Source organism: Leptonychotes weddellii, chromosome 5 (assembly GCF_054177405.1).
Source record: "Leptonychotes weddellii isolate Sample4059 chromosome 5, ASM5417740v2, whole genome shotgun sequence".
In the NCBI taxonomy this organism is placed as follows: domain Eukaryota; kingdom Metazoa; phylum Chordata; class Mammalia; order Carnivora; family Phocidae; genus Leptonychotes; species Leptonychotes weddellii.
The window spans coordinates 1,221,984-1,246,942 of NC_138373.1; the positions used below are offsets into that span (position 1 = coordinate 1,221,984).

General features: G+C 60.9%; 1 protein-coding gene across 14 annotated transcripts in view; it reads right to left on the reverse strand.

Annotated features, from left to right (window-relative positions):
• Positions 1 to 24,959, reverse strand: part of MAD1L1 (mitotic arrest deficient 1 like 1) — a 317,188-nt gene that overhangs the window by 55,849 nt on the left and 236,380 nt on the right. For all 14 annotated transcript variants that reach the window (XM_081819242.1, XM_081819246.1, XM_081819248.1 and 11 more), the window contains one exon: positions 10,829 to 11,036. In XM_081819242.1, the coding sequence (XP_081675368.1) occupies positions 10,829 to 11,036 (208 nt within the window). The remainder of the gene's footprint in view (positions 1 to 10,828; positions 11,037 to 24,959) is intronic.

The following is a 24,959-nucleotide window of genomic DNA, read 5'->3' on the forward strand; positions in this document are numbered from 1 at the left end:
CGCTCCCTCTTCACTTTTCTTGAAGAGCTTATACAGAGCTGGTGTTAATTGTTCTTCATTTGGTACAATTCACCAGTGAAAGCACCCAGCCTGGAGATGTCTTTTTTGGAAGCTTCCTGATTGTAGCTCCAACTCCTGCAACAATCATGGGACTGTTGGGGCTACCTCCTTCACACTGGGTGAGCTTTACAGTTTGAGTTTGCCAAGGTTGGTTGCTGTTGCTTATTTGGGTCCTGCTGCGTCCCCCACCCTGCCCTGGACGACAGGCACCGAAGCCCGGGCTGGATGCAGTGAGCGAGCACTGGGTGCAGAGTTGAGAGAAGGAGGTAGGAGAAATCCCTCTTTCTTCCTCTTCTCATCCCCTTCTCCTCCAGGTCCTTGGCAACCCCATGGAGGGGCAGGTGCAGCTGGGCGGGCACCTAGCCCTCCAGAGCCGTGACCTCAGGACACTGGGGTGAATCGCAGCTGCTATCCCAGCTGCACCCCATGGCGCTGGCCTTCATGCTGATGCAGCTGTGGAATACACAGAGCAGAGCAAGGAAAGTGAAGCCCTGGGTTTCCGGCCCAGAGCCTCAGGGAAGCAGAAACTGGGGGGGATCAGGAGAGGGGACTCTGGGGGGCATGCCTGGCACCCACATGGGCCGTGGAGACTGGTGCGGGTCCTGAAACTGAGCGGGTGTGGAAGCACAGCTCAGAGGGCGCGGGGACTGTCCCCTCAGTCTGCCTGCTGAAACCAACCGACCAGGATTAACATTCTCCACAGGACAGCAAAAAGACTGAGAATGTCCCAACATGGCATTCAAAACCTACAGAAAACATCCAAAATTAAGCAGCATCTGAAAAACCAAGAAAATACTAACCTGCTAGGAAACAACACAGCCAACAGGTGCTGACCCAGGATGACAGAGATGGTGGAACCACCAAGCAAGACTCCACAGATGCCCCACACAGACTTCGTGTGTCATCGTCCACCCGGAAACAGTATTTACCACTGAAACCGCCTGCAGAGAGCATATCGGTGTACAGGTCCCCTGTCCCCAGATGCTGTCGCTCTCCTGTCCCCCACTTTTAACTTACAAACACCGTTATCCGCGATCTGAGTTTCTGATGCTCTATGTCTCTTACACTGAGGGCAGGTTATCCGGATGACTGTAGATGAGTCATCAGAAGCCATGGAGACCAGAGGTAGAGAAGCAATGTCGATTTCCATAATGCTGATAGAACCCCTAACCCAGAATTAGCAGGCGCATCCTTCAGGAGTGAAGGCAAGATGGGGTCACCACGTGGGGGGAACCCCGAGAACCTGATACCAGCACGTGTCCTCTGAAAGAAACACCTGGGGAGCAGATAAAAGGGGTAAACCTGGAATTTCAGGAATGAAGACAAAGCAACAGGAATTCTAAATGTCTAGGTAAAAATCCTGAACTGTTTTTTTCCTCTTTTGCTCTTTAAAATACGTACAACAGTTCAAAGGAAAAACTGTAACATTTCCTGGCAGGTTCTCGGCGTATGTGCAGGAAATGACCTGCGAGCACCACCAAACGGGGGGCTGGTGGGCGGAAAGCCTGTCACAGTAAGACCTTGACATTCCAACAGGTAAAACAGCAGATGTAAGGGCACTGTGAGAAGTAAGCATGTGTGCTGTAATCAATCCCTAGAAAAGTCACTTTAAAAAGTGTCCAAAGAGATACAATGCATTAAAAAACCCTAAGATATATCAAAATGGGATACTAAAAAATGTTCAAAGAATCTGGAAATAGGTAGAAATAGGAAAACAGGAATAAAACACAGAGAGCAAGCAAAACTAATCATAAATGGCAGGCCTAACTCCAAACGTATTAAAATACTACATTAAATATAAATGGTGTAAACACACTGATTAACAGACAGAATACACCTTCTTACTGGGTGCACACGGAACATTTATTAAGATCGCTCAGTACTGGCCATCAGAAAAATCCTGAACTAAAAAACAAATTATACAAAGTGTGTTCCCTAAATGTAATGGAATTAAACCAGAAATCAATAACAGAAAGCCACCTGGAAAATCCCCAGACATTTTGAAATTAAAAACACACTTCTAAATAATGTATGAATCACAGAGAACATCTTAAAGGAAATTTGAAAAATTTCTGAACTGAACACAAATGAAACTCCAACATACTAAAATTTGTGGATGCAGCTAAAGCAGTACTCAGACTGAAATTTATAGCATTAAATGCTTATTTTAGAAAACAAAAAAAGATCTCAAATGAGCAATCTCACTTTCCAGCTTAAGAAACCAAACAAAGGGGCACCTGGGTGGCTCAGTTGTTAAGCGTCTGCCTTCGGCTCAGGTCATGATCCCAGGGTCCTGGGATCGAGCCCTGCATCGGGCTCCCTGCTCCAGCGGGAAGCCTGCTTCTCCCTCTCCCACTCCCCCTGCTTGTGTTCCCTCTCTCACTGTGTCTCTGTCAAATAAATAAATAAAATCTTTAAAAAAAAAAAAAAAAAAAAAGAAACCAAACAAAGAACACGAGGAAGTCAGAGTAAGCAGACCAAAGGAAGTAACAAGGAAATGAGCAAAAAAATCGGTAAAACTGAAAACAGAGTAACAATACTGAAAAATCAATGAAACTGAAAGCGAGGTCTTTGAAAGACTGATCAAATGCGCAAATCTTCATCAAAGCTGACAAAGGAAAAAAAAAAGCAAAGACACAAATTACCAAAATCAGGAAGGAAAGAGAGGGTAATTGCTACAGACTCAGTGAGATGATAAAATTAGTAAAAGAACCCACTCCCCCTGCTTGTGTTCCCTCTCTCGCTGTCTCTGTCAAATAAATAAATAAAATCTTTAAAAAAAAAAAATAATAATAAAATTAGTAAAAGAATAGTACAAACAATTCCTGTGGTAAATTTCACAACTTAGACATAAAGGACCAATTCCTACCCACAAACTACCACAACTGACCCAAGAAAAACCAGATAAGCTGATATTCCCGTGGTCTTAGTGCATGTGGCCTGCTGTCACAGAACACTGCAGACAGCGTTGGCTTATCAACACAAGCTTGTACTCCTCGCGGTTCTGGAGGCCGGGGAGTCTGAGATGAAGGCGCCGGCAGATCTGGGGTCTGCGCGGGTCCAGTTACTGGCTCACAGACAGCATCTTCTGTGTCCTCACATGGTGGAAGGAGCGAGGGAGCGCTCTGGGTCTCTTTTCTGAGGGCAGCGATCCCATTCATGGGGGCCCCACCCTTCCTTATGACCTCATCACCTCCCAAGGCCCCACCTCCTAACACCATCACACTGGGGAAGAGGGTCTCAACATACAAACTGTGTGTGGCCCGTATAACTATGAGAAACCCTCAGCGACCCAAATCTACAGGTGCAGATGGTGTCCAGCAGGTGCCTGTAAAACAGCCAGAGAGGAGGGAATGCCAATTTGACACCATCTCCTCCAGAAAACAGAAGAGGAAGGAGCATTTTCTGACTCATTTCATTCATTATGCTGATAATCAAACTAGACAAGGACCGGACAAGACAACCACAGACCAATATGAACAACGACACAAAAGTTATTGACAAAATATTAGCAAGTTGAATCCAGCAACATAAAATGGAAGAACGTACCACAACCAAGAGGAATTTAGTCTAGGAATACAAGGCTGGCTCCAAATTGAAAAATTTCACAAGTAATCCTCCACACTGACATCTTATCCTATTGATGGAGACACAAAATTCAGCATCCAACACGATAAACCCTCTCAGCAAGCTTAGAGGGGACTTCCTCAACTGGACAAAGGGCATCTACACACAGCCCGCAGCTCAGAGCATGGGCGGTGGGGAGGGACTGAACGCTGCCCAGGCGGTGAGGAGTGCGGCTGGCCGTGCTCACCACCACTCAGCAGCGCACTCTCTAGCCAGGCAGGAGAGCAAGAACAGGGAACGCGGGCGCCCAGGCTTTACGGGAAAATATACAGCAGTCCCTCTTCACAAATGGCACGACTGCAAAGAATAAAATGAACAAAATCCAAACAAGACCCTCCTGAAACTGGTACGTGAGTTCTGTGAGGTCACAGGACACAAGACCAACCATACTTCTAGACACAAAGATCACACACACACACATACACACAGTAACTCCAAGAATTTAAAACAACAAGGAAACACTTCGGGACGTTTCTAACAAAGCACTTCGTGGGTGTGTGTGCAGAGAGAATCAGGAACCACTGATGAGGGAAATCCAAGGAAGCCTGAGTCAGTGGAGACACATCATGTTCTGGGTGGACAGACTCACCACCTAGAAGTACGATTCTCCCCAAGCTCATCTGCAGATTTAATGGGATGCCCATGAAAGTGTCGGCAGGATTTCTGTAGATACAGACAAGCTGACTCGCACGTTCGTGTGGAGAGGCAGCGGGAAGGGGACGGGCCAGGCGCTCGTGAAGAGGAGGCACTGAGTCCAAGGACTTGCGGTACCGATGATGAGTGTCCGGCTATGGCCACCAGTCGGGGCGGTGGCAGCGAAGAGACAGACACGTAGGTCAGAGGGACAGAAGACGGGGCGCACATAACTCAGCGAGCGGACAGGACCACGGAGCAAGGGTAATTCAGTGGAAGCACAAGACGCTTTTCCACAGCTGACGCTGGAACAACTGGACGTTCACGTGAACCCCTCTAGAAAATCACCTCAACCTAAACCTCACATCGTATGCAAAACTCAACTCTACACGGATCACAGATTTAACTGTAAGACTGAAAAACTCTTGGTAGAAAACTAAGAAAAAAGTGTCTTGACCTTGGGTCAGGCAGGGTTCTCAGATGAGACTCCTGTAAAAGGAAAATTCACTGTCCGAGAGCAAATGAAACATGTTTGCTCTGAGAAGGACGCTGCTAGAAAATGAAACTCCGTGAACTTGATACAAAGAAAACCACCCAATAAAGGGGGAAACTGGAACAGAGACCTACCCCAGAGGACGCAGGGATGGCCCAAGGCGCTGCAGGCGCCCATCCTCAGACACTGGGGACGCGCCAGGTAGGACATGACGCACTGCACACAACACGCACACGCGTGCACACGCACACACATGCATGTACACGTATGCACGCATGTGCACACGCACACACACGTGAGAACCGCCCCTGTAGCATCAGCACCCACGGGGAAACAGCCACGGGACACGTGCGGACACTGTGGGACGGGGCCAGTTTTTAGGAAGCCAACCACGCGCTGACCAGGGACCCAGCCGTCCCCACCAAGAAGAGGCTCCAAGAAAACAGGCTGACGCTCCCAGAAGCACCGTGTCTGGCAGTTTGATACCGGTGTACCTGGGTGTGTCCGACCCCATTCTGGAAGCTCGGGTTCGATGTCTGCTCTGTTTTAAAGCCTCCGTGGTGCTTTTCAGATCCACCCACGTGTGCGCCACTCAGGCACTGGCCAGTGGCTTCAGAGACCCAGGCCACCCCTCCCTTCCCACCTGCTGCCAGGCCTCGGGGGTGAAGGCTGTTCTGCAGGGCGGGTGGGTCAGGAGAGCCCGAGGCCAGGACCCTCCTGCAGCTCCCAGGGCCCGCCCCTGGGGGACAACGGGAGAGCTCATCTGGGGTGGGGGTGGGAGGTGGCTGGAGACACCCTACGTGGCTCCCTGGATTCTCTGGGCTCATCGGTCTTCTTTCCCCCCCCGGATCGTGCATTCCTTGCTGGCAGCCCTCACTGCGCCCCACACAGGGCAGGGCACATGTGGTGAGGGTGGGGGACAAGCTCGGAAGACCCCTGCCTGGAAGAGTAGCCCTTCTCCCCTCCTACTCAGCCCACAAAGCCCAGCCGAAGCCCCCTGCCCTGGCCCGGGGAAGCTGCCCAGCCGCTGCAGTCTGCCCCTCCCCTGGCCCTCTGCACCCAGGGCCTGCTCTGAGGCCCCTGATTCCCACGGCTCTCCCCTCACTCTGCTTTAAGGGCAGGGACAGACCCCGCTGACACCTGTGGGTCCAGCAGGTGGCGGGCGGCCAGTGCTGCTGGCTAAGGGGACTGTGTGCCCCTGCCTCGGGGGGCCAAGGTGCGTCCACCCCATCTCCACCGTGGCAGCACCCTACCCTCACCTACGTGCGAGCCAGCGGAAGTCTGGGTGGTTGCCTTGCCGAGGGCACGGGGACGGCAGACATTCAGATGGCCTGTGCCTTGTGGAGCCACCCCAGAACGCTAGCACCTAGACGGCACCTCTTGGACTCACGACCCGTGGCCCTCCGGCCCCCCGGCTCCCCGCCAGCTGAACTGGCACTGGCCACGGCATGGACGAGCTGCCTCATAAGCCAGCAGAGAGGACAGAGCAGCTGAGGGAAGAAGCAAGCTGCTCTTTGTGCCCGGGCAGAGCAGGGGGGTCCCAGGGAGGAGCCCTGGACCCCACCCCCTCTCCCACACAGGGACACCTTGGGATCAGCTGCACCCACACAGCCAGGCAGTGACAAACTTGATCGCCTTCACTGTGTTGCTGACAAGATTCGGTTATTTTAGTATTAATGCGTTACCTAATTAAGCTGCAATTAATAATCTCCCTGGCCTAGCCTGGGTACCGCAGGGGGCCCTGTGAGGAGCCAAGAGCCAGCTGGGGGAGGCTGAGGATTTAGGTTCCTGCCGACCCAGGAGGCTGGGCCCTTGCTACGGGTTGTTCAGCAATTCCTTTGTCAAAGGTCCACCAGAACCTCAGACCAGCTCTCCCCCGAACTCTGAGGGCACGGTTAGGGAGGGCGGGTGGCTGCGGCCCCTCCCCCGTCCCGGCTAGCCCGACGGGTCCTTCTCCTGTTCAGCAAAGCTGCGCTCCTCAGGAGGCCAGGCCCCCGCCGCTAGTCCAGCCGCCTGCCACGGCACACCTGCTCCATCTGAGAGCCATCCCCCCCGCACTGAACTCGGGGGCCGCTCTGCAAGGCCAGCTCGGAGGCGGTGTCCCGTGCACAGCAGGAGGGAACCCGTCTGGACCATCAGCACCCTTTACGTCATCTGTCAGGGAACTGGTTACGTTCCTACGAGGTCCGTTGGTCTGTGCTAACCTGGGGTGCCCGAGGGCGGGGGCCCGTGTGTGTTTTCTGCCTCATCTCTGGCCTTCAGCCGGAGCCCAGACCACAGCAAGCTGGTCTGCTCCCAGCAACACCGGTCTGCACAGCCAAAGGCCTGGGTGGGGGGCGGCCCGCTCACAGGTGGCAGGGCAGCCTGGCCTGCGAGACCGGGGGTGGAGGGCGGCAGCATGGGGGGCATCTGTTGGTGGCTGGAAGTCCACCAGAGCCCCACTCTCCGCGGCGCATCTTCAGGGTACCCAGACACCTGGCCAGGGGCCTGCAAGTGCCGAGGCTCCTGCAACCGGCGGCAGGTCACAGGTCACCGCCCAGCAGCCTGGCCCTGCGCTGCTGGGGCCGCGTGACTGCAGACAGCATGGGGGGGGCTCAGGAGAGGGCGCGTCTGCTGACGGCCTGCAGCCCTGCTGGCAGGAACAGACAGGGCCTCCGCAGAGGCCGGCGTCTAACCCCCATGCTCCGTCTGTGCGCCCCATCCATTCAGCAGCGGCCAGCTGTCTACCCACTGAAGCGCCATCCGCGAGGCGCCTGGCTGTTCTAACACGCTCCTTCGGGGCCGAGGCAGCTGCCCGGGGCTGGGGTCCCACGACCACACTCGCCATGCAGCCGCCCCCGCCTCTCCTGCAAACGTAAGACAAACGCCTGGCACGAGGCTGTGGGCAAACACAGGCTGCAAACCCAGTGGAGGTTCTCAGAGCTCCCGCTCCCACCGAGCTTCCGGAGAGGCGGCCCCAGCCATGCCACGCGCCCGGCTCCTCCCCCCGCCATGGCAGCCACGTGGTCACCCCGCGCCCCGAGGACTGACACGGCGACCCCCTGCTTACCCACTCACACGCCCGGTCGGCCAGCCGCCGCTGCTGCGTCCAGCATGGGACCCCCCCAGCCCCCACCCCAGGCCCATCCCCAACGAGGCTCTGGCCTGTCTTCGCGGACCAGCCCCCGTGCCTCAGTGGAGCGCTGGCACGCACTGGCCTTCACAAGCCGGACTTGCACACACGTCTGAAACTTAGGCTTTGTTTCTACACCAACTCTGTTCCACAGGTAGGTCTTAGTCTTCGAGAGTCCAGTGGCGGGACGAGGCGTCTCCCACTCCCTCGGGGCATCGGCTGCACCCACTGGACGGTCACTTGGGTACTAAGTCCTCTTGTGGAGGAAACACGACGTGACGGCACTCCTGGGTCAGACAACTGAAGCAGTGCCCACCGCCCTCTGCCCTCTCCCAGGACACGATGCCCTGAGTTGCTTGCGTCAGAACCCCACGCTGTCCTGACTGCAGCCACGCGAGCTGGGCCGGGCAGGAGACCAGAACTTTCTCCCCCACACTTTCTGCTTCCCCTGCAGCTGGTGACGGTCCTGCTTTTCCAGTGGCTGTTTTCCGGGTACTCGTGACCGACTCGACAAACCTCCCTACCGGGTGTCCACGTTGGAGCACCCTGACCGTGCGGTGGGAACCACGAGCCGGGAGTCCGGCACACAGGTAAGGAAAGCTCTGGTCCACAGCGTCTCTCAAGACACTGGACACCTTACATTCTGCAACCTCATCTGTCTGAAGTGGTTCCAGAACCTTCTGACCAGTCTCAACCTGAGCTCCGGCTGCCCCTGGGGCGGCTGTCCTGGGTCCTCCTCATCTCTCCAGGGCTGGCGCTCGGGCCTCCCGTATCTGTGTTGCTCCCTAGCTCCTGCTCTCCTTTCATGGGTACGCATCCTCCACAGGCCTCGTGGGAGAGGGAACGGCGAGGTAGGGTTTTCCAGACGTTGAACATCGGAAATGGAACTGAATTCCTCCCTGACAGACCTGAGCGCGGGGCTGGCCGTGAGCCCCGTCCAGTCCCTCAGGCACCAGGAGCCCCGCCCCTGGAGGCTTTCTCGCCCCCTGGGCCGCAGTTGAGAATGGAGCGGCCCGTTTTCTCCTTCCCCGGGAGGCAACAGTTCCCCTCGTCCCTGCGTTCAGAAGTCCCAGGACGACACGTCCCAGTGTGGGGCGCCTCTCTCCGGCCAGCCGTGCTTCCCCGGGGTCCCCGCCCTCTCCTGGAGCCACCAGACAAGCCGCGGACACCCCACACCCCTCCCACCTTCATCCGGCCTCTGCTCTCCTGTTCACATAACCTCCCCCAATTTCGTAAGTCTTCTGTTTAGATTTTCATTTCACTTTCGGTGTTTTTAACTTCCAGAACTTCACGTGTATCCTCTTTGAAAACACTTTTCAAAGTAAAGCAACACATTCTTCTCCTTCTCTGAAGGTGTCCCGGAACAGTCCCTCGAGGGCTTTCTCTTCCCACTTGTGTTGTTCTCGCCCTCAGGGCCGACAGTCCTGGGCCCCTGCTCACAGTGAGCAGAGGGCTCTGCGGGTCCTGCCGGGGACAGGCCTGGTCTGCCAGGGCCTCTAATGTCAGGTCCCGCACCAGGAGCCCGTCCGGAGGGTGTTGTGGTGGGCGGGGGGGGAGGGGGCTGGGGCGGGGGTCGAGGCACCCACGCGCACCGCCTCTGTGCTCGCGTCGGTGTTCCCGTCCGCGGACCCTCCATGGGCCACAGGCATGTCTGACCCAGCAGGCCTGACAGAGAGCCCGACATCCTGGGTCCCTAACAAGTTCCTGGGAGGGCCCTGCCCGTGTGGGACCTGCTCTCTGGGACGCAGGCTCTAAGAGAACCACCTTGGTTTTCTGTTTCCTCTTTTCATTTTTGCTGGGGGAGAGGCCACTACCAATCACTGGTGCTGGGTGGAGGACCTGGGGGCCGACGGCTTGTAATTACACCCGCCGGCAAGCGCCCTTGATCCTCTGCCCCCGGGGCCCCCCGCCACCACCTCCGGCCGTGGGGGCTCCGGGGCACAGCTCCAACAGGCTCCTGGCTCCACCGTTGCTCACCCTTCAACCCCCCGCCCACCAACTTCCCCGATTCCAAGTTTGTTGTAGCAAACAACAACATCTCTGTGGGTTTACATCTTCCTCGACACTGAGAAAACAAAACCCCCAGACCTCCCACGGAGTGCCCGCCGGCTCACCCCAGGGCAGGCTGACGGCAAAGGCAAACGGGACAGACGGGGGGCTGTTTCCAAGACCCCCGACCAAGAAGACACGTGGAGAACACGTCCTAGGCAGGGCTGGGCACAGTGAGGGAGACGAGGGGTGACTAGCGCCCTGCCGCCTCCACGGGGATGAGATGAGCCACCTGAGGAGGTTGTGGGAGGGCCCCTTCAGTGACACTGACGGCCCAGCGACCCGGCCAGAGCTGTGGCAGGAAGGGCTGGGCGGGAGCCCCCTCCTGGCCACGCTCCACCGCTGAGAGGCTGGCTTCCGCACACGGCCCTCACCGCGGGCGGTGACCCCAGGCAAGCGGGGCGCCCACACACGCCCATCTTTGCTGGTGGGCCACCGGTCTCTGCACTCGCAGGGCGGGTCCAGCACAGGACTCCGTGGGAACAGGAGGGTCACCTTCCCGCCCAGGCAGGGACGAGCCGCGGGCTCGGGGGCTGTCGCCCGGATTTGCGGGGCTGCAGAGGGCGGGTGCGGCCGCGTTAGGAAGGCAGCTCCCCGAGTCCAAGCTCACCTGCGCGGGCGCTGGGCTCTGCGCAAGGTCCTTAGCCCCGTGAAAGATGATACCCGTTTCCACGAGTGTCGGACCTACTCATGATTGATGGGACACGTGTACACTGAAAAAGGGCTGGAAAGCGTTTCCCCACCGCTGCCTTGTGCCATCCTGCCGTGACCTGCAGCTGCGAGGTGCTCGGTCCCAGGCCCTCCTGCCGCCCCCTGCCCACAGGACGGCCCACGGACGGGGGGTGCGGACCTACCTGTCAGCTCCGTGGACGAAGGCAGACTGGCGGCGGCCTCCAGGCCGGCAGGGACGGGGCCGCCTCGCTCCAGGGCGCGCACGAGCTCCCGTAGCTGCTCGCACTCCTCCTGCAGCCGGACCTGGTCCTCACGGAGCCGCTGCTTGGCCACGCTGGCCGGGTTCATGCTCATGTGCAGCACTTTGGTTCTGCTCTGGTCGTAGCTGCCCTGCAGGACCACAGGGCAGGTCAGCACAGCCTGGACCCACGCAGCGAGGCTCTGGTGATCGACGTGGGGCCTCAACACCGGAGTGTGAGGACAGGGACGGCCACTCCCTCCCCAGGCCTCTACGCCCTGATAAGTAAGCCCAAGATGGTGCCACTGCCCGCCTCAAGGAGCGGTAAGCAGTAGCTGGGGGAGAAAACACGGAAAAGCCCGCGAGACAGCCCTTCGGAACGTTGCAGGTGCTCGGGCCACCTTCCCGCACAACAGTTGTAAAAGCAAACAGGAGGGGCATCTCAAAAGCTCTACACCCTCAAAACGCTCTACTGGCAAATATTCTCACGCCTGGGGGCCCTGCTCCCACACACCCTGGTGTCTCAGGGTCCACAGATGTAGAAAAACAATACAAAACTTGGAGAAAGATTGAGACGAGAGCTCAGAGTCCCCGCGTGGCCGTGCCCCCTGTCCGTTATGAGCAGCACAAGGGCCGTCAATGGCTTACCAGTGTGGACGCGGGCCTCGCTCTGCTGCGAGTCTACAAACACTTGCGAGCCCAGCCACTTGTGTCTATTTTACACCGAGGACAGGTTCACGCGGACGTCCACCTCCACACCCTGCCACAACGTGGCCCAGCTCGGCCCCTCCCCTGCCGCCCTAGCCGCCCACCCCCACGCGGTTATTGGGTCCAACACCTGCGTGCTGCGCGTGAGGAGCGTCACGCTGAGCGCAGGCCCTCGTGCCTCTGGGTTCAGCCTCCCGGCGGCCCAGGCACCGAGGTCGGCCCCGGTCCTGCTTCGGGCACTGCTCTGAGCACCGGAAGGTCGCTCACCCGCGGGCCTCACGGATGACGTCACAGCGACACACACGTCGATGTTCACTGTGTGGTCAGATTCAGTGGGTGCTGACAAATGCACATCACGTGTCCTGGCCCCACACTCACGGCCTCCATCGTTCTGGCTTTTCCAGAACACGGCCAGCCGGAGCCTCGTCAAACGGGCGGCTCTCACTTAGCGCTGTGCACGGAAGGCTCCACCCCCCCGCTGGCTTGCTGACTCATTTCTTTTTAGAAACCTGAGTCACGTTGCCTTGTGCGGACACACCAGTTTGCGGGTCCGCTCACTCCCAAGGGGCATCTTGGTCGCTTCCAGTTTGGCCATTTATGGAGAAAGCTGCTACGAGCAGTCACGTGCCGGTTCTGTGTGGACACAGGTGTTCAAGTCACTGTGTCAAGCTTCTCTGCTGCTTCGTCCACCTGCCTCTGCTGGGGCCCCTGGTCACCCCCCAGGAGAACCCTCGCTCAGCCAGCAGGCCCACCTCGAAGGCCCCCTCCACTGCTCCCTGAAGGGGCAGCCCCCACCCCGGTGAGCGGACACCGGCCCACTCTGGCCAACGCGGAACCCCCTCTTGCCTGACCCCCGAAACCAGCGCAAGGGTGGCCCTGGGACCAGGCGCGGCCACTTTCAAAGGCTGGGAAAGAAGCCTCCTCCTCCCTGAGGCTGCGGCTGGGAGGACGAAGGCCTCACTGTCTGCCATGTGTCCCACCTCTTCCCTCCCGGCCTGGAAGAGGCCCGTCCACCCCGGGGAAACAAGGTCAGCGATGCGGAGATGGACAGCGAATGAGGCCCGGCCTCCGTGCGGCACTCAGTAAGCATGTGGGGAACGACCTGAAATCTCAGACCCGACCCAGGGCCCGGACGAGCCATGCAGCCTGTGGGACCATGTGGCAAATGCCATGACGCCTGAGTCTCAGTGGTGACGACCGAGAGCCACCGACGCATGGACAGACGGAGACCGGGGGGAAGGGTCGTCTCCCCCGTAAATGGTGTGGGGGCCACGGGATGCCCCAATCACCCTGACCACACAGCACACACAAACCCCAACTCCTGAGGGAGGTCAAATTTACAAACAGAAGGTAAAACAAAACACGGTTAGAAGAAAACACAAGAGAACATGGTGATCTTGGAGCAGACGGAGGTTTTTCTGAAACAGGTTCCGAGGCACTGGCCACACGTGAACACAAGCACCCTGGACTCAGAGCGTGAGACGGGCAGAGGTGGTCACTGGAAATACAGAAACCTGACCCAGGACTCACGCCCAGGATCCCCAGAGAACTCACACAAACGGGCAAGGCAAAAGCAGACAATTCAAGTTTTAAGATGGGCGAAAAATGTGAACACTTCACAAAAGTGTCCAAAGGGCCGACAAAGCACAGAATGGAGCGCAAATTCATCGTCAGAGGGATGCCAGTTACCACGGCGGCAAGATACCCCGTGCTCCGCCCCAACGCCCGGCCGGCACCGAACAGATTCAGAACACCGAGCACCACGGGTGCTGAGCAGCCAGGGCTCGTGCTGGTGAGGACGGGAAGGACACGGCGCCCTGAAAACGCCACTTGGTGCTGTGCCTGCTCGAGGAGAGCAGGGCGACATCCTAGGGCTGGCAACTCGGGGCCTCAGAGACGGCACCAGGCCCATCGCACACAGTGTGTGGTCCCCACGTGCAAGGCCGTCCGTCCGCGAGAACGGGCGCGCACACAGCACCGGACGGCACACGTCAGACGCAGCGGAGCCCACGCCGTCAGTCCCCCCGGCACATCCCACGGCGGCAGGCCACACCGCTCTGTGCCGTGGAGGGCAGGAGGGGCCGGCACGGGGGGCTCCGGGGTGTTTGTGATGCTCCGCGTGCTGCTGTGGACGCCGGTCACCGGCGCGGTCAGTCCACGGAAACTCACTTCTGCTGTCCTGCCCCGTGGCCGTGACGGAAAGGGGCGCCCGGACACAAGGACCGTCCAGACGCTCGCGGGGAACTGAACGCTCAACGGTCCCAGAGTTCACTCATACTCCGGAGTGAGGGCAGGTCCACACGCACACACACGAACAGATACACACGTGTGAGCAGACAGGTGCACACACATGCACACAGACACACTCACGGTGCACACGCGTACACAGACGGACACATGTATCAAGGTCAGAGAACCCCAAGGGGAAGGGGCACTGGAGACCACTGGCCTAGCGCTGCCGGCCTCCACCGTCCAGGGATCTGCTCTGAGACCCTGATGACCCTGCGCCAATCTGGGGGGGTCTCACCCTTCTCCCTCATGCTCTTGGATCTGCTGGGCGCAGCCCCAGTTTATGGTCTAAACGACCTGCCCCGTGCCCCAAGCCAGTGGAGGTGGGGCAGGAACCGGGTGCGGGAGCTCCCCTCTGCGACACCCCCTGCCCTCCACGCAGAAGGTGGCTCCCAGGGGCTCAGGCACCAGGAGATGCCCCACGTGGAAGAGGCTGCTGCCTCCCCGGTCAGGAGGGACGTCTGTGGGGTCACAGCAAGGGCTACGCCTCTGGCCGTCACTCCCTGGCCTCCGGGACAAGGACAGGGGCCACTGCAGGGCAAGGGAAGGAGAGGGCCGTCTCAAAGGCCTCAGCGTCTGCCGGAGCAGAGAGCGAAGGCCCCGAGCCTGGTGCTCTGGGAGGCTGGTGTCTCCTGAGCAGACGGGCGGGAGGCCACTGGCCCGCAACCCCGTCAGTCTCCGTCAGCCAGGCACCCTGGGCCAGTTCCTTCCCGCTCGATACGCCGTGATCTGCCCTCTCCTCTCCAACAATCCCATTTCCCACTGCCTCCGTGACTCCCGCCCACACGTCTCTCCTCTCTCTTCCAAAGAAAATGGATGGGGTGGGGGAGGGATGGAGCCTTTATTCAGATCATCCCACCCGCCGGGGAAGCAGGCTGGCTGCAGACACATCCGCTCAGTGTGGTGGGAGAAGGAGCACCACCGCTCCCACCCAGGACCATGTCGATCTGGGGGCGGTCCTCCCCTCGAGGGTGAACTGCAGGTATAGAAAACACGTGCTAGGGGATTTTAGGATCCCAGCAGGGCTTAGCCAGATGGGAGCGGACAGAGGGAGGAGCCCAAGGAGAAAATTCGTACTGGCTGCTGAGGGTCTGATGAGTTGGGACAAATGACCCACTTTCTACAGGGGTCGACATGAGCAGGCCAGGCATGGGGAGGCCTTGGCCCCGGGCATTCACGGCGAGGATGACTCTGCGGGGTTGGCACCCAAGCTAATTTGGCCACAGCCAAGAGTTGTCTCCCCAGTTTGGGGGTGAGCTACGAAAGCTCCCCCTCCTCACAACTCTGGTCACAGAGAGCAGGACCCCCACCCACCCCAGACAGTGGTCAGTGGCCACTGTGCCCTGGCTGGGATGACCTCTGACCTGGGGAGCCCAGATAGGCTGGCTGCAGAGCCCAGCGAACACAGCCCCTAGCCCCGTGGCCTAGCGCCCACCTCCGGGGGGCAGGGGGGGCACCTGTATCACGGAGAGGGCACCCACGGGTACCTGTGGCCAGAGCCAGGGTGAGCTTTCCTGCTGGCCACACCACTCAGCACGGCCTCGAGCTCCCTCACCTGGAAAACGTGGATGACCCACCCCGAACAACGCCGGGGACCGACAGAGTGACATATATTGAAGACCCTCATAGACTGTAAAGTTCTGTACCGCCGTGAACCATTTCCTCAACGCGTGGGCAGTGGGTGAAGAAGAGGGAGGGTCTCCCCGGCACGTCAGCTGACCTGGGGGCCACAGCCGGACTCCCCGAGTGTGGGACTGGCCTCTGCCCATTCCTCCCGTCCTGTGTGGAGCCGTAAGGACCCGGTGGGGCAGGTGGGGCAGGTGGGGCCGCGTCCCTGACTCTGCTGAAGAGGACGGCCACGGGCGCTGGGAAACCTTGCTAAGCGGGCCTGGGGCAGGGGTGGGGGCTGCGGTCCACCCGCCAGGCTCGCCCTGGCACCACGACTGGCCTGCAGAGGGGGTTGGGGATGGCCAAGCACAGCCATCCGCTGTCCAGGCGGCGCAAGCACGCCAGCGCTGGGGCTTAGGAGAGCGAGCTCCCCGACCAGGCCAGCCCCGCAGAATCAGGCCGTGAGGACGTCACGTGCCCTGTGGGCGCAGCCGCGGCGGATCAGTCTTGGGCATCCTAGCCCAGCTGGCTTCCCTCTTCTTCATGCGCAAACTGACAAGCGAGCCTAAAGCCACAGTCCGCTGGTGCTACCCTGACTCTGCTCTGCTTCTGCCTGAGAATTAGCGTCCGTTGGTGCCCCATTTCTGGGATAGAAACGTGCCCACGGGCATAACCCACTCCCTCTCCCGCAGTCGGGGGCAGACTCCTCCTTGGGAGACGTTCCCGAGCATGAAGACCCACTGCAGGCCTGAGCCCCTGCTCCAGACAAGCAGCTGCAGCAGGACAGTTCCGGGTCGGGTCTCAGTGCCCACGACCCCCCGAATCCTCCCCGGGGAGTCCCCCTCGGCCTCTAGGTTGACGTGGTGCATCGAGGTCTGAGTGTGTGCGCTGAGGCTTGCCCTCTTCAGACACACCACAGGCTGCACACCCACACCGATGGAGCCTCCCCGGGATGAAGGCCGCATGAGAGGCCCTGGCTCTTCCAGCCTCCCTGCAGGTCCACCTGCTGGAAGCTGGAAATAGTGCCCAGGGGAGACCAGCACAGAATCAGCGAGAACAAGGCGGCTCCTGTGTTAAGCTGGGGTGTTTATAACAAAGCAACAGGGAACGGATGCTGTCTCCAGGGGAGGCTACGAAAGCAGCAAGACGGAGCACCCAGGGCATCCTGGTCCCCACCGGGTGGGCGGCAGCCTCCTGGGAGGCTCTGGGGCCAGGCCTTTGGGATGCTGCAAAGAGCAGGGCTGAGGGGGTACACTCCGACCTGGGCCACCACAGTGCCAGGAGTGACCGCTGACCCCTGCCCTGTCCTGACTGTGGCGGGAAAGTGGGAGGACTCACAGGCAGCTGGGGTGGAGGGCAGGTGTCCCTGCTGGGCGGGCAGCCCAGGCCCTCCCGCTGCCGCAGGGGCTGAGGGCCCCGCACAGAAGCCCTGGGTCACGGTGCACGTCCTACTCTGTCCTTCACAAAACCCTCCTTTGAGGGGAAACAGGTCGAGAGCGGGTCAGGGGACAGAGGCTTGGGGCCGCGAAGGCTGGGGCAGGTGAGGCTCCTTCCCTCGGGCGCACTGGTCCAGGGGAATGAGCCTGGTGGGCTGCTCTCCTGTCTGCCGGAGACGGCTATCATGTGGGCCGGCAATCCTTCCCGCGAGTGGGCAGGAAGCAAGGGTTCAGGTCTGTGGGCCGCACGGCCTCTGTTACCACTGCCCCGTGGGGCGGTCTCAGAGGCGGTAGACAGACGGGCACCGCCAGGTTTCAGAGAGCTCTGTTTGCCAAAACGTGCAGCCGGCCGGACCTGGCCCGTGGGCTTGGGTTTGCTGACCTTGGCTGGAAAGAATCTGAGGAGGAAAGTGGGGGAGGAGGAGGAGGACGGTCTTCCCACAGGGACGTGTACGGGCTGCGTGGCGGGCTGCATCGAGCCCGGTCCAGACGCCGGTGCCAGGGACGGAGGAGTGTCCCAGCCCACGGAGCCGAGCCAGAACACGCTGAAGACAATAGTGAGCAGACCGCGCTGGCAGGGACAAAGACGGAAATAAGCACCCGCGGCCTGGAGGACCACGTGTGTGTGACAATGACCGCACCCAGCTGGTGGGCACGTGCCCCTCATCCTGCATCACCCGGTTCCCAGCTGCTTCCCCAAGGCACGTGGCGCTGCAAGGGGCTCGGGAGGATCCCGAATAACCCGGCCCCCTGAAGGGGGGACAGCATGAAGACCCCCACCTCCACCACAAGGTGCCAGTGGCACTGGGCACTGGGACAGACCGTGAACTCTCCAGAAGAGAATCGAGCGCCCAGATTCTCTACAAGGGTGCCAACACCACTCAACAGGGAAGAACAGTGCTTTAATACACATGCTGGGACCACGGGACGTCCACAGGCAAACGCGTGAGGCTGGACCCCTACCTCACACCATATGTAAAACCAAACTCAAAACCAAACACCCAAACACCTAAGCGTAAGACCTAAAACTACAACCCAGAAGAAAACACGAGTGTAAGCCTTCGTGACGCTGGATTCGGCCATGCATTCCTGGACAGGATGCTAGAAACGAGGAAAAGTGAAAGGAAAACTGGACGTCGTCATAGTGAAAAACTTTGTGCTTCAAGAACACCAAGAAAAGGAAAAGACAACGTACAGGACGGAAGAAAATATTTGTGAGTCACACGTGAGTACGTGACTCGTACCCACGACGCTGACTCAGTGGCGACAAGACCAGGTAACAGGTTATAAGACGGGTGGTCTGACAACACGCTTCTGCAAGGAGCAGACACAGAAATGGGTAAGTACGTGACAAGATGCCCAAAACTGAGGTCATCGCTCATGAGGGAAGGGAAACCAAAGTCCCCACGAGGTAACGAGCATTGGTGAGGGCAGGGAGGAGGCAGAGCCCCCCCAGACCGTGGCTGTGGACGCAAAATGGCGCAGCCACCGAGGTAACAGCTCCTCGAGCAGTTAAACGTGGAGTCACCGTACGGCCGAGCAAGCCTGCACACCCGGGTCTGCCCAAGAGAAATAAACTCCACGTCCACGAGGAGGTGTTCGCAGTGTCGTTATTCGTGCAGAACAAAGGCGGGAAGAACCGTATCGGCGCAGCGGATCATTACTCAGCTCTGACGCCCGCGACACACGCAGTCCTTAGACACACGATGCTTGGTGAGAGGAGCCCCCCCCCCCAGAGGACCCATGACAGGATTCCATGCAAACGCGACATCCAGAACAGGAGCCCCCACGCCGGTGGCGAGTGGGCCGGGGGCTGCCACGGGGCAGGAGACAGTGGAGGCACGGGATGGCTTTCTGAGGCGATGAGAGTCATATGCCATCTGCGAGACCAAAACCACTAAATTGCTCTCACTCTGAATGTGTGATGTATGTGGTACATGAATCCTGTCCCCATAAAGCTGTTATTTTTTTTAAAAAGAAGAAAGGCAAGCGGTGGGCGCCCAGATGGGAGAGCAGCTCCGGGCTGGGTGAGGGAACGCGTGCTGGCTGCTGCAGGCCCCCCGACTCCCGCGTCACCCCAGGGCCAGCTGGAGGAGCTGGGGGCACACACCTGTCTGGCCGGGCACCCCTCCGCTGTCCTGTGCAGGACCTGAGAGCTGGGCCCAGACGCGGACTGCAGCGACCACAGGCCGCCTGGCCCCACCAGCAGCGCTGCCCGGCTCCAGGGCCTCAGGATGCACCCATCCAGCCGCCAGGCTGCAACATCTGAGCCTCCAGGGCACCCTCGTGGCTCCGTGCCTCCACGGCTGGTCAGAATTCACTGCCACGTCCCCCTTGAGGGACACCCAGCTTCCTGTGTTGGGGCTCCCTGACCCCGGGCCCTCCGGGCTCCTGCAGCCCCCCCGGACCCCGCACACTGCCAGGCCCCCATCCCGAGGGCAGGGCTCTGCTCTCTGGTGCTGCCGGCTGTCCTCCCTAGAGACGCCCGGCAGGGGCCCGGCCGCTCTGCTCAGGCCTGTCTCAGCTGGGTCTCGACACGCGGGTGCTTCGGGCTGCCTTGCACGTGCAGACCTGAGACCCCAAGGTAGGGCCCAGGCCAGCCTGGGTCCTGGCAGAACTCTAGGAGCTGCTGCTCAGCTGGCCAGGCTGGTGGGGTGGGCTGCACAGGCCTAGTCCCCGAGATGAAGCGTCAATGCCCCAAGGGCCTGGGTGTCCATAGGTGCCTGCCACCTGGAACCTTCCACACCGGGCTCAGAAAGCTGAGGGCTGGAGGACGTTAGGGGGAAGTGAGGCTGGCGGGTGCAGTCGGGGCCCCCCAGGAGTCTGGCCCGGTGTGGAACTGGGGAGTGCACAGACCAGGTGGCCAGATGCTGTCTTCCCAGGGTCCGGAGTGGATGGTCTCCCAGGGCAGACGCCCGTGGCCCGGCCAAACTGTCACGCAGACCCCATTCTTACCCCCCTCCCCACACACCCTATAGAGCGGTCACTGGGCAGGCAGGGGCTGAGCCGTGTCAGGACCGCGTGGCTGGGCAGTGCCTCCACGGGGCTCTGCCTGCCACACCGCCCCCTCCTGGTGCGAGGAGACCGTCTTCCTGCTTCTGTGTGGGCAGCACAGCTGGACAGCAGGGAGGCCCGGGAGCAGAGGAGAACACAGGCGCCCCGGCCGGCTCGCCACGGGACGTCCAGCCCCCGGGAGCAGGGGCTCACAGACGCTTCCAGCAGGCGGCGAACCCATGAGGACCAGGCTTCGCCCCGTCCCCCAGACCGGTGAAGGGGACCCAGGGCCTGGCCCACAGCCAGCGCCCCGTAAGGACCCACCGAGGGGAGCCAGGGCCCCCGCAGCGCCAAGGGCCGCCTGCGAGCTCCCACCCCGCTCTTGGGGTGGCGCGTCACCCCATGCAGCATGCCTCGTGTGACCTCTGCTTCGTCGCCGACCTCCCGCTCGGAGGTGAGGGCAGGCCCCGGGGCGTGGCGCAGGCGCCTACGCAGCAGGGACAGCTCAGCCAGGAGCGGCTCGCGCAGGCGGGAGCACCGCGCACACGGGCCAGAGCCGCAGCTCCGCTGAAATCCGCGGCTAGGTGGCGGCTCTGAGAAGAAGGGAGAATGGCTGTAACGCACGAAGACGGGTGGCCTTGTGTGATTCGCAGCTGAGGCGCCGACGATCCCGACAAGAACCTCAAGGGGAAAAGTCCTGGGCTTCCTTAGACGAGCTGGTGACCCACGCCTGTCACTCGCGGCGGGAACGGGCGCTTCTGCCAAAGAACCACCCAGTCAAAGCAGAAGGCCAGGGCCAGACACGGGGTGGCCGGGGTTGTGGGGGCACCTGCCACACGTTTTTGGGACAGCAGCCGTGGGCCGGGTGGGGCTGGGCCGCAGTGTGCGCCCCGCTCGCCCCCCCAGAGCCTGGAGGATTCTCTTCTTCCGCCCTGACTCTGTGCTAGCTCGCAGGAATGGCTGCCCCCTGTGCGTCCTGAGTCCCGCGGGCAGGGGGTGGCGGGCAGCATCTGGGGCCCCTCCGCCCCCAACCGTGCTGGCCCTCTCCCATCTGCAGAAGAGCGAGGGCAGGGGCCACCATCCCTGAGGACCTTCCGGGCCCGGGGCTCACAGGCCTGCATGGAGGGCGAGCCCCAGGGTCCCCTGCCCGGCCCGGGGCCCTGGCGGCCGGGGCGAGGAACCGGCTGCCCCTCGGCCGACAGCCCAGGAGGGAGGGCGCCTGCCACCCGGGCCTGACGCGCATACCAACAGGCCCTGCTGGAAGAGGCAGGGACGCAGAGAGAATTAAACAACACGGTTAAATAAGTGCTGGTCCTCATGCATATTTATAAATCATCCGGCCTCAAAGCTAAATCAATCTCTCTCCCGGCTGAAGGAAGCACAGCTCCGGGAGAAGAGCGGGGGCCTTGAGGGCGCCTGCTGGGTCTCAGGGCCAGGGCCGGGCTTCCTAGACGGGGAGCACAGCCCTCCCGGGCCCTGCCGTTGTGACCTTGCCCCCCCACCCCGGCCCTGTGTCTTCTGCGGCCTGCTTTACCCCAGCCTGCGGACACACTCTGCACAGGCCCAGGGCTGGTACTCCCAGGGCCCAGGAGTCACGTGACCTTGGGTAGGTCCTGCAGGCACAGGACTTGTGTCCTTCTGCCTCATGGGCAGGGGGGAGCCAGCGGGGTTCTTGCCCGGTACTTACTGGGCTCACAGGGACACTCCCTGGCTCTGAAGCCTTGGGCACATGGTAGGCCTCGTTCCTCAGAGCGGGGAGCGCGAGCCCACGGGACAGCGTGCCAGTGCACGTGGAAAGTGCAGGGAATGGGGGCAGGGGTCCCACAGAGCAGCACAGGATGAGCACCCCGCCTCCACCCCCATCCCCAGATCTCCAGCATCATGACCAGCTGGCCCACCTCCTGGCTCGGAGATTGAGAAACTGAGGCTCAGAGAGGACTGGAGGCCCACACACCTGCCCAGGACTGGTCACTGGCGGGGGAGGGGGGGGGAAGGGACGGGGAGAGAGGCCCAGGGCTGGTGGCCACAGAGGCAGGTCCCTTCCTCAAGCCACAGACATCTCACTGAGGGGGCAACAGGTGCTCTGCAAGCCTCCATCTGCCCCTGGGCCAACGTGGCCAAGAAGATGCCAGGGACCACACGGGCCCGGCCCCCCTCCTCCATTTCCCCTCCTGTCCCCCAGGACAGAGGCTTGATCAGAAGCTGGGCACTCCGCAGTCCCTGTGGCCAAGGCTGCACCTCTCAGTGGGCTGTCCTGATTTACAACGGGGGTCTGTGTGACTACTGTGTCCAGCGCCACGCGGCCAGCCCTGAAGGGACAACTCACAGCAGCCGCTGAGAGGCCTGGGGCCCCCAGTCAAAGACCCTCCCAGGTAGCTCCAGGAGCACAGCAGAGGGAGGACAGAGCCTGGGGGCCACTGTGCTGCATCTCAGAGGCCGGCCATGATGCTGGTCCGGAGCTCTGCTGGTGAGGCATGATGTTTCCAAGACGCAGGAGGGCAGGACCCGCAAGGAAAGCTCTGGTGACCTTGGGCACTGGCTGCCTACATGAGGCTCCTAACCTCGGGAGGTGAGCCGAGATGGGGCTTGGAGCTCCAGAGGGGCGGGTGACCAACACCACGAGCGCATCAACGCCTCCCTCCTCCCGGAGACGAGCGGGGGTGCCCATCCCTCCCTGGCACCCACACAACCAGCAGCTCAGCCACACGGGCCAGGCACAGAGCTCCCTCGGCCCTGAGCAGAGGCCGGGCCTAGCTAGCCGCTCAGCCTCTCCTCCGGGTTCCGGGAGCAGAACTTCCCTGTACTGGTTCTGAGATGAGACCAAGTCTCGCTCGCTCGGAGCCTCAGTTGCTGGTCTCCCAGATGGGGATGCTACCGCTCACCTTCCCAAGTGCTGGGGGAGAGGGGATGTGTGAGCAGTCTTCAACCACATGAGCTTTGCTGAGTACACAGAGCCCATCAGGACCCCCGGCGTGAACACCAGAGTCAATCCTGATGGGCTTCGCTCACGTCTGCCAGACGCAGCCCAGACCGCCGCGTCTCCACACGGGCCCACGTGTGGAGGACCCAAGCCTTTCCAGAGCCGTCAGCAAACTGGGGGCAGGGAAGCCCAGGTGCGAACCTGCTCCCTCGAAGCAAGGAGGGGGCAGAGACCACGGCACATGGGGCGGGGGCACAGGACAGGGGCCTCCCCCGCCCCCACACTGCGCGTTCACTCCCCCTTCGGCCATCAGCACCGGGCTCATCCATTCTCCCCCCAGAATGGCCCAGAAGCCACGAGAACGTTAGAGCTAGAGGTCACATACTGGAATCTCTTCCCGCTCAGGACACCTGCCTCGTACTACACACCTGGTCACTGCAGCGCGCCCACGGAGCGGCCTCGCTTTCTAGGGGACCTGGGCCTCGGGAGGGCTGGCCACCTGGCCGGGCAGAGCCTGCAGAACCGCACGACCGCCCTCACGGGCCTGCTCCGGCGCCGTCCCCGCCACGGTTGCTCAGGAGGAAGCAAACGCTGACAAAACTGCCCCCTTCTGAGCCTGGGTTTCTATCAAGCGCACCTGGGGCTCCCGACAGCCCAAGTGGTGGCAGAAGGGACAGGTCAACGGAAGACGGAGAGGTCCAGGGGCTGGACTCTGGGAGGGCAGAGCAGAGGCCACTGGTGATTTCTGCACACACGGGACAGGGTCCCCACTAGACCAGACCCAGCAGATCCTCGTGTCCCACCAGCCTGGGCTGGGCCCCAGCTCCGCCAGCCAGTGGGCGAGGGCCCTGACTCAGGTCGGGAGGGGGGATGGGGCAGGGAGAGTGGAGACGGCAGAGACCGTCAGCATGTGCGCCCGTCCATCTGCCGCGTCCTGTCCCTGCCACACGTGCCTCTGTGAGTCTCCTGTGCCACCTCGCCGGCCTGCGTGCTCTCTGTACGCTGCCCCTGACCTTGGGCTCCACTCAGCAGCCAGAGGCTGGTGAGCCGGTCACCACCCAGACTTCCACCCGGAGGTCCCCCAAAGGGGACCTGTCCTGAGAGGCTGGTCCGCAGTCTGCAGGGAGGCGGGAAACACCTTGTCTGGGTCAGGAGAGCTGGATGATGGCCATCGCCCTCCCCCACTCCCTGGACCTACGCAGGCAGCTGCTGCCACGGGGGCTACCCTACAGGCCCCCCAGAGAAGGTTGTTCTGGTAGCAGCACTGGCAAAACTCTGGGTGGGGGCAGCAGAGGCGGGTGAGTGAGGAGGACTGGCCACTGACTGTGATGGATGCTGGCTCAGCTGCCCGGCCAACAAGCCCACCTAATGCTCCCGTCCAGGGGCTGGGCCCTCCGGAGGCTTGGTCACATCAGGACAGGGACAGGCCTCCTGCTGCGTGTGCTCGTCCGGCTGCTCGGGACACCGCCCACCTGCCATTCCACAACAATGTCACTGAGCAGGCGAGCGAGGTCCCTGCTTGGCTGGGCCGACGAGCTGCAGCTCCTGGAGTCGGGCGGCCTGGCGGTCACGGCCTCCTCATCACAGGGAGCCAACAGTGGCCGCAGCCAGAATCCCACCCGCCTGAGCTGGGAGGAGCCAGCAGAGGCGGGATGAGCTGCCAGCAAGCGGGGCCCAGCAAGGTGGGCTGGCTCGCGGAGGGTCGGACACCCCACACCCAGCACCCGGCTGGCCAAGAGACCGCTGCTCAGCCCACGGGGCCCCTCCCTCCCTCTGGTCAGGGCTGTGGTATAGGGAGGGCGTGGGGCCTGGCACCACGTTCAGAAGGAATTTTGGGCCCCGAGCCCTGGAATAGCGCTTGTGTAGGAAACATCAGCCCCGCCCCCAGCAGAGCCCCTGGGTCGCAGGAAGATGGGCCTGACCAGCTGGAAGGCAAAGTGGAGAGAGCAGGGAAACCGGTGCGGGGCTGGATTAGCGAAGCCCCTTTGCACTGAATGTTCTGATGACTGCAACCCAAACACCCTCACTCATCAAACGGGATTCTTGACAGCATAACCCACTGGGCTGCCGTCTTCCTCCCAGGCAGCCATTATCTTCTGTCCCCACACATATTCCCCGAG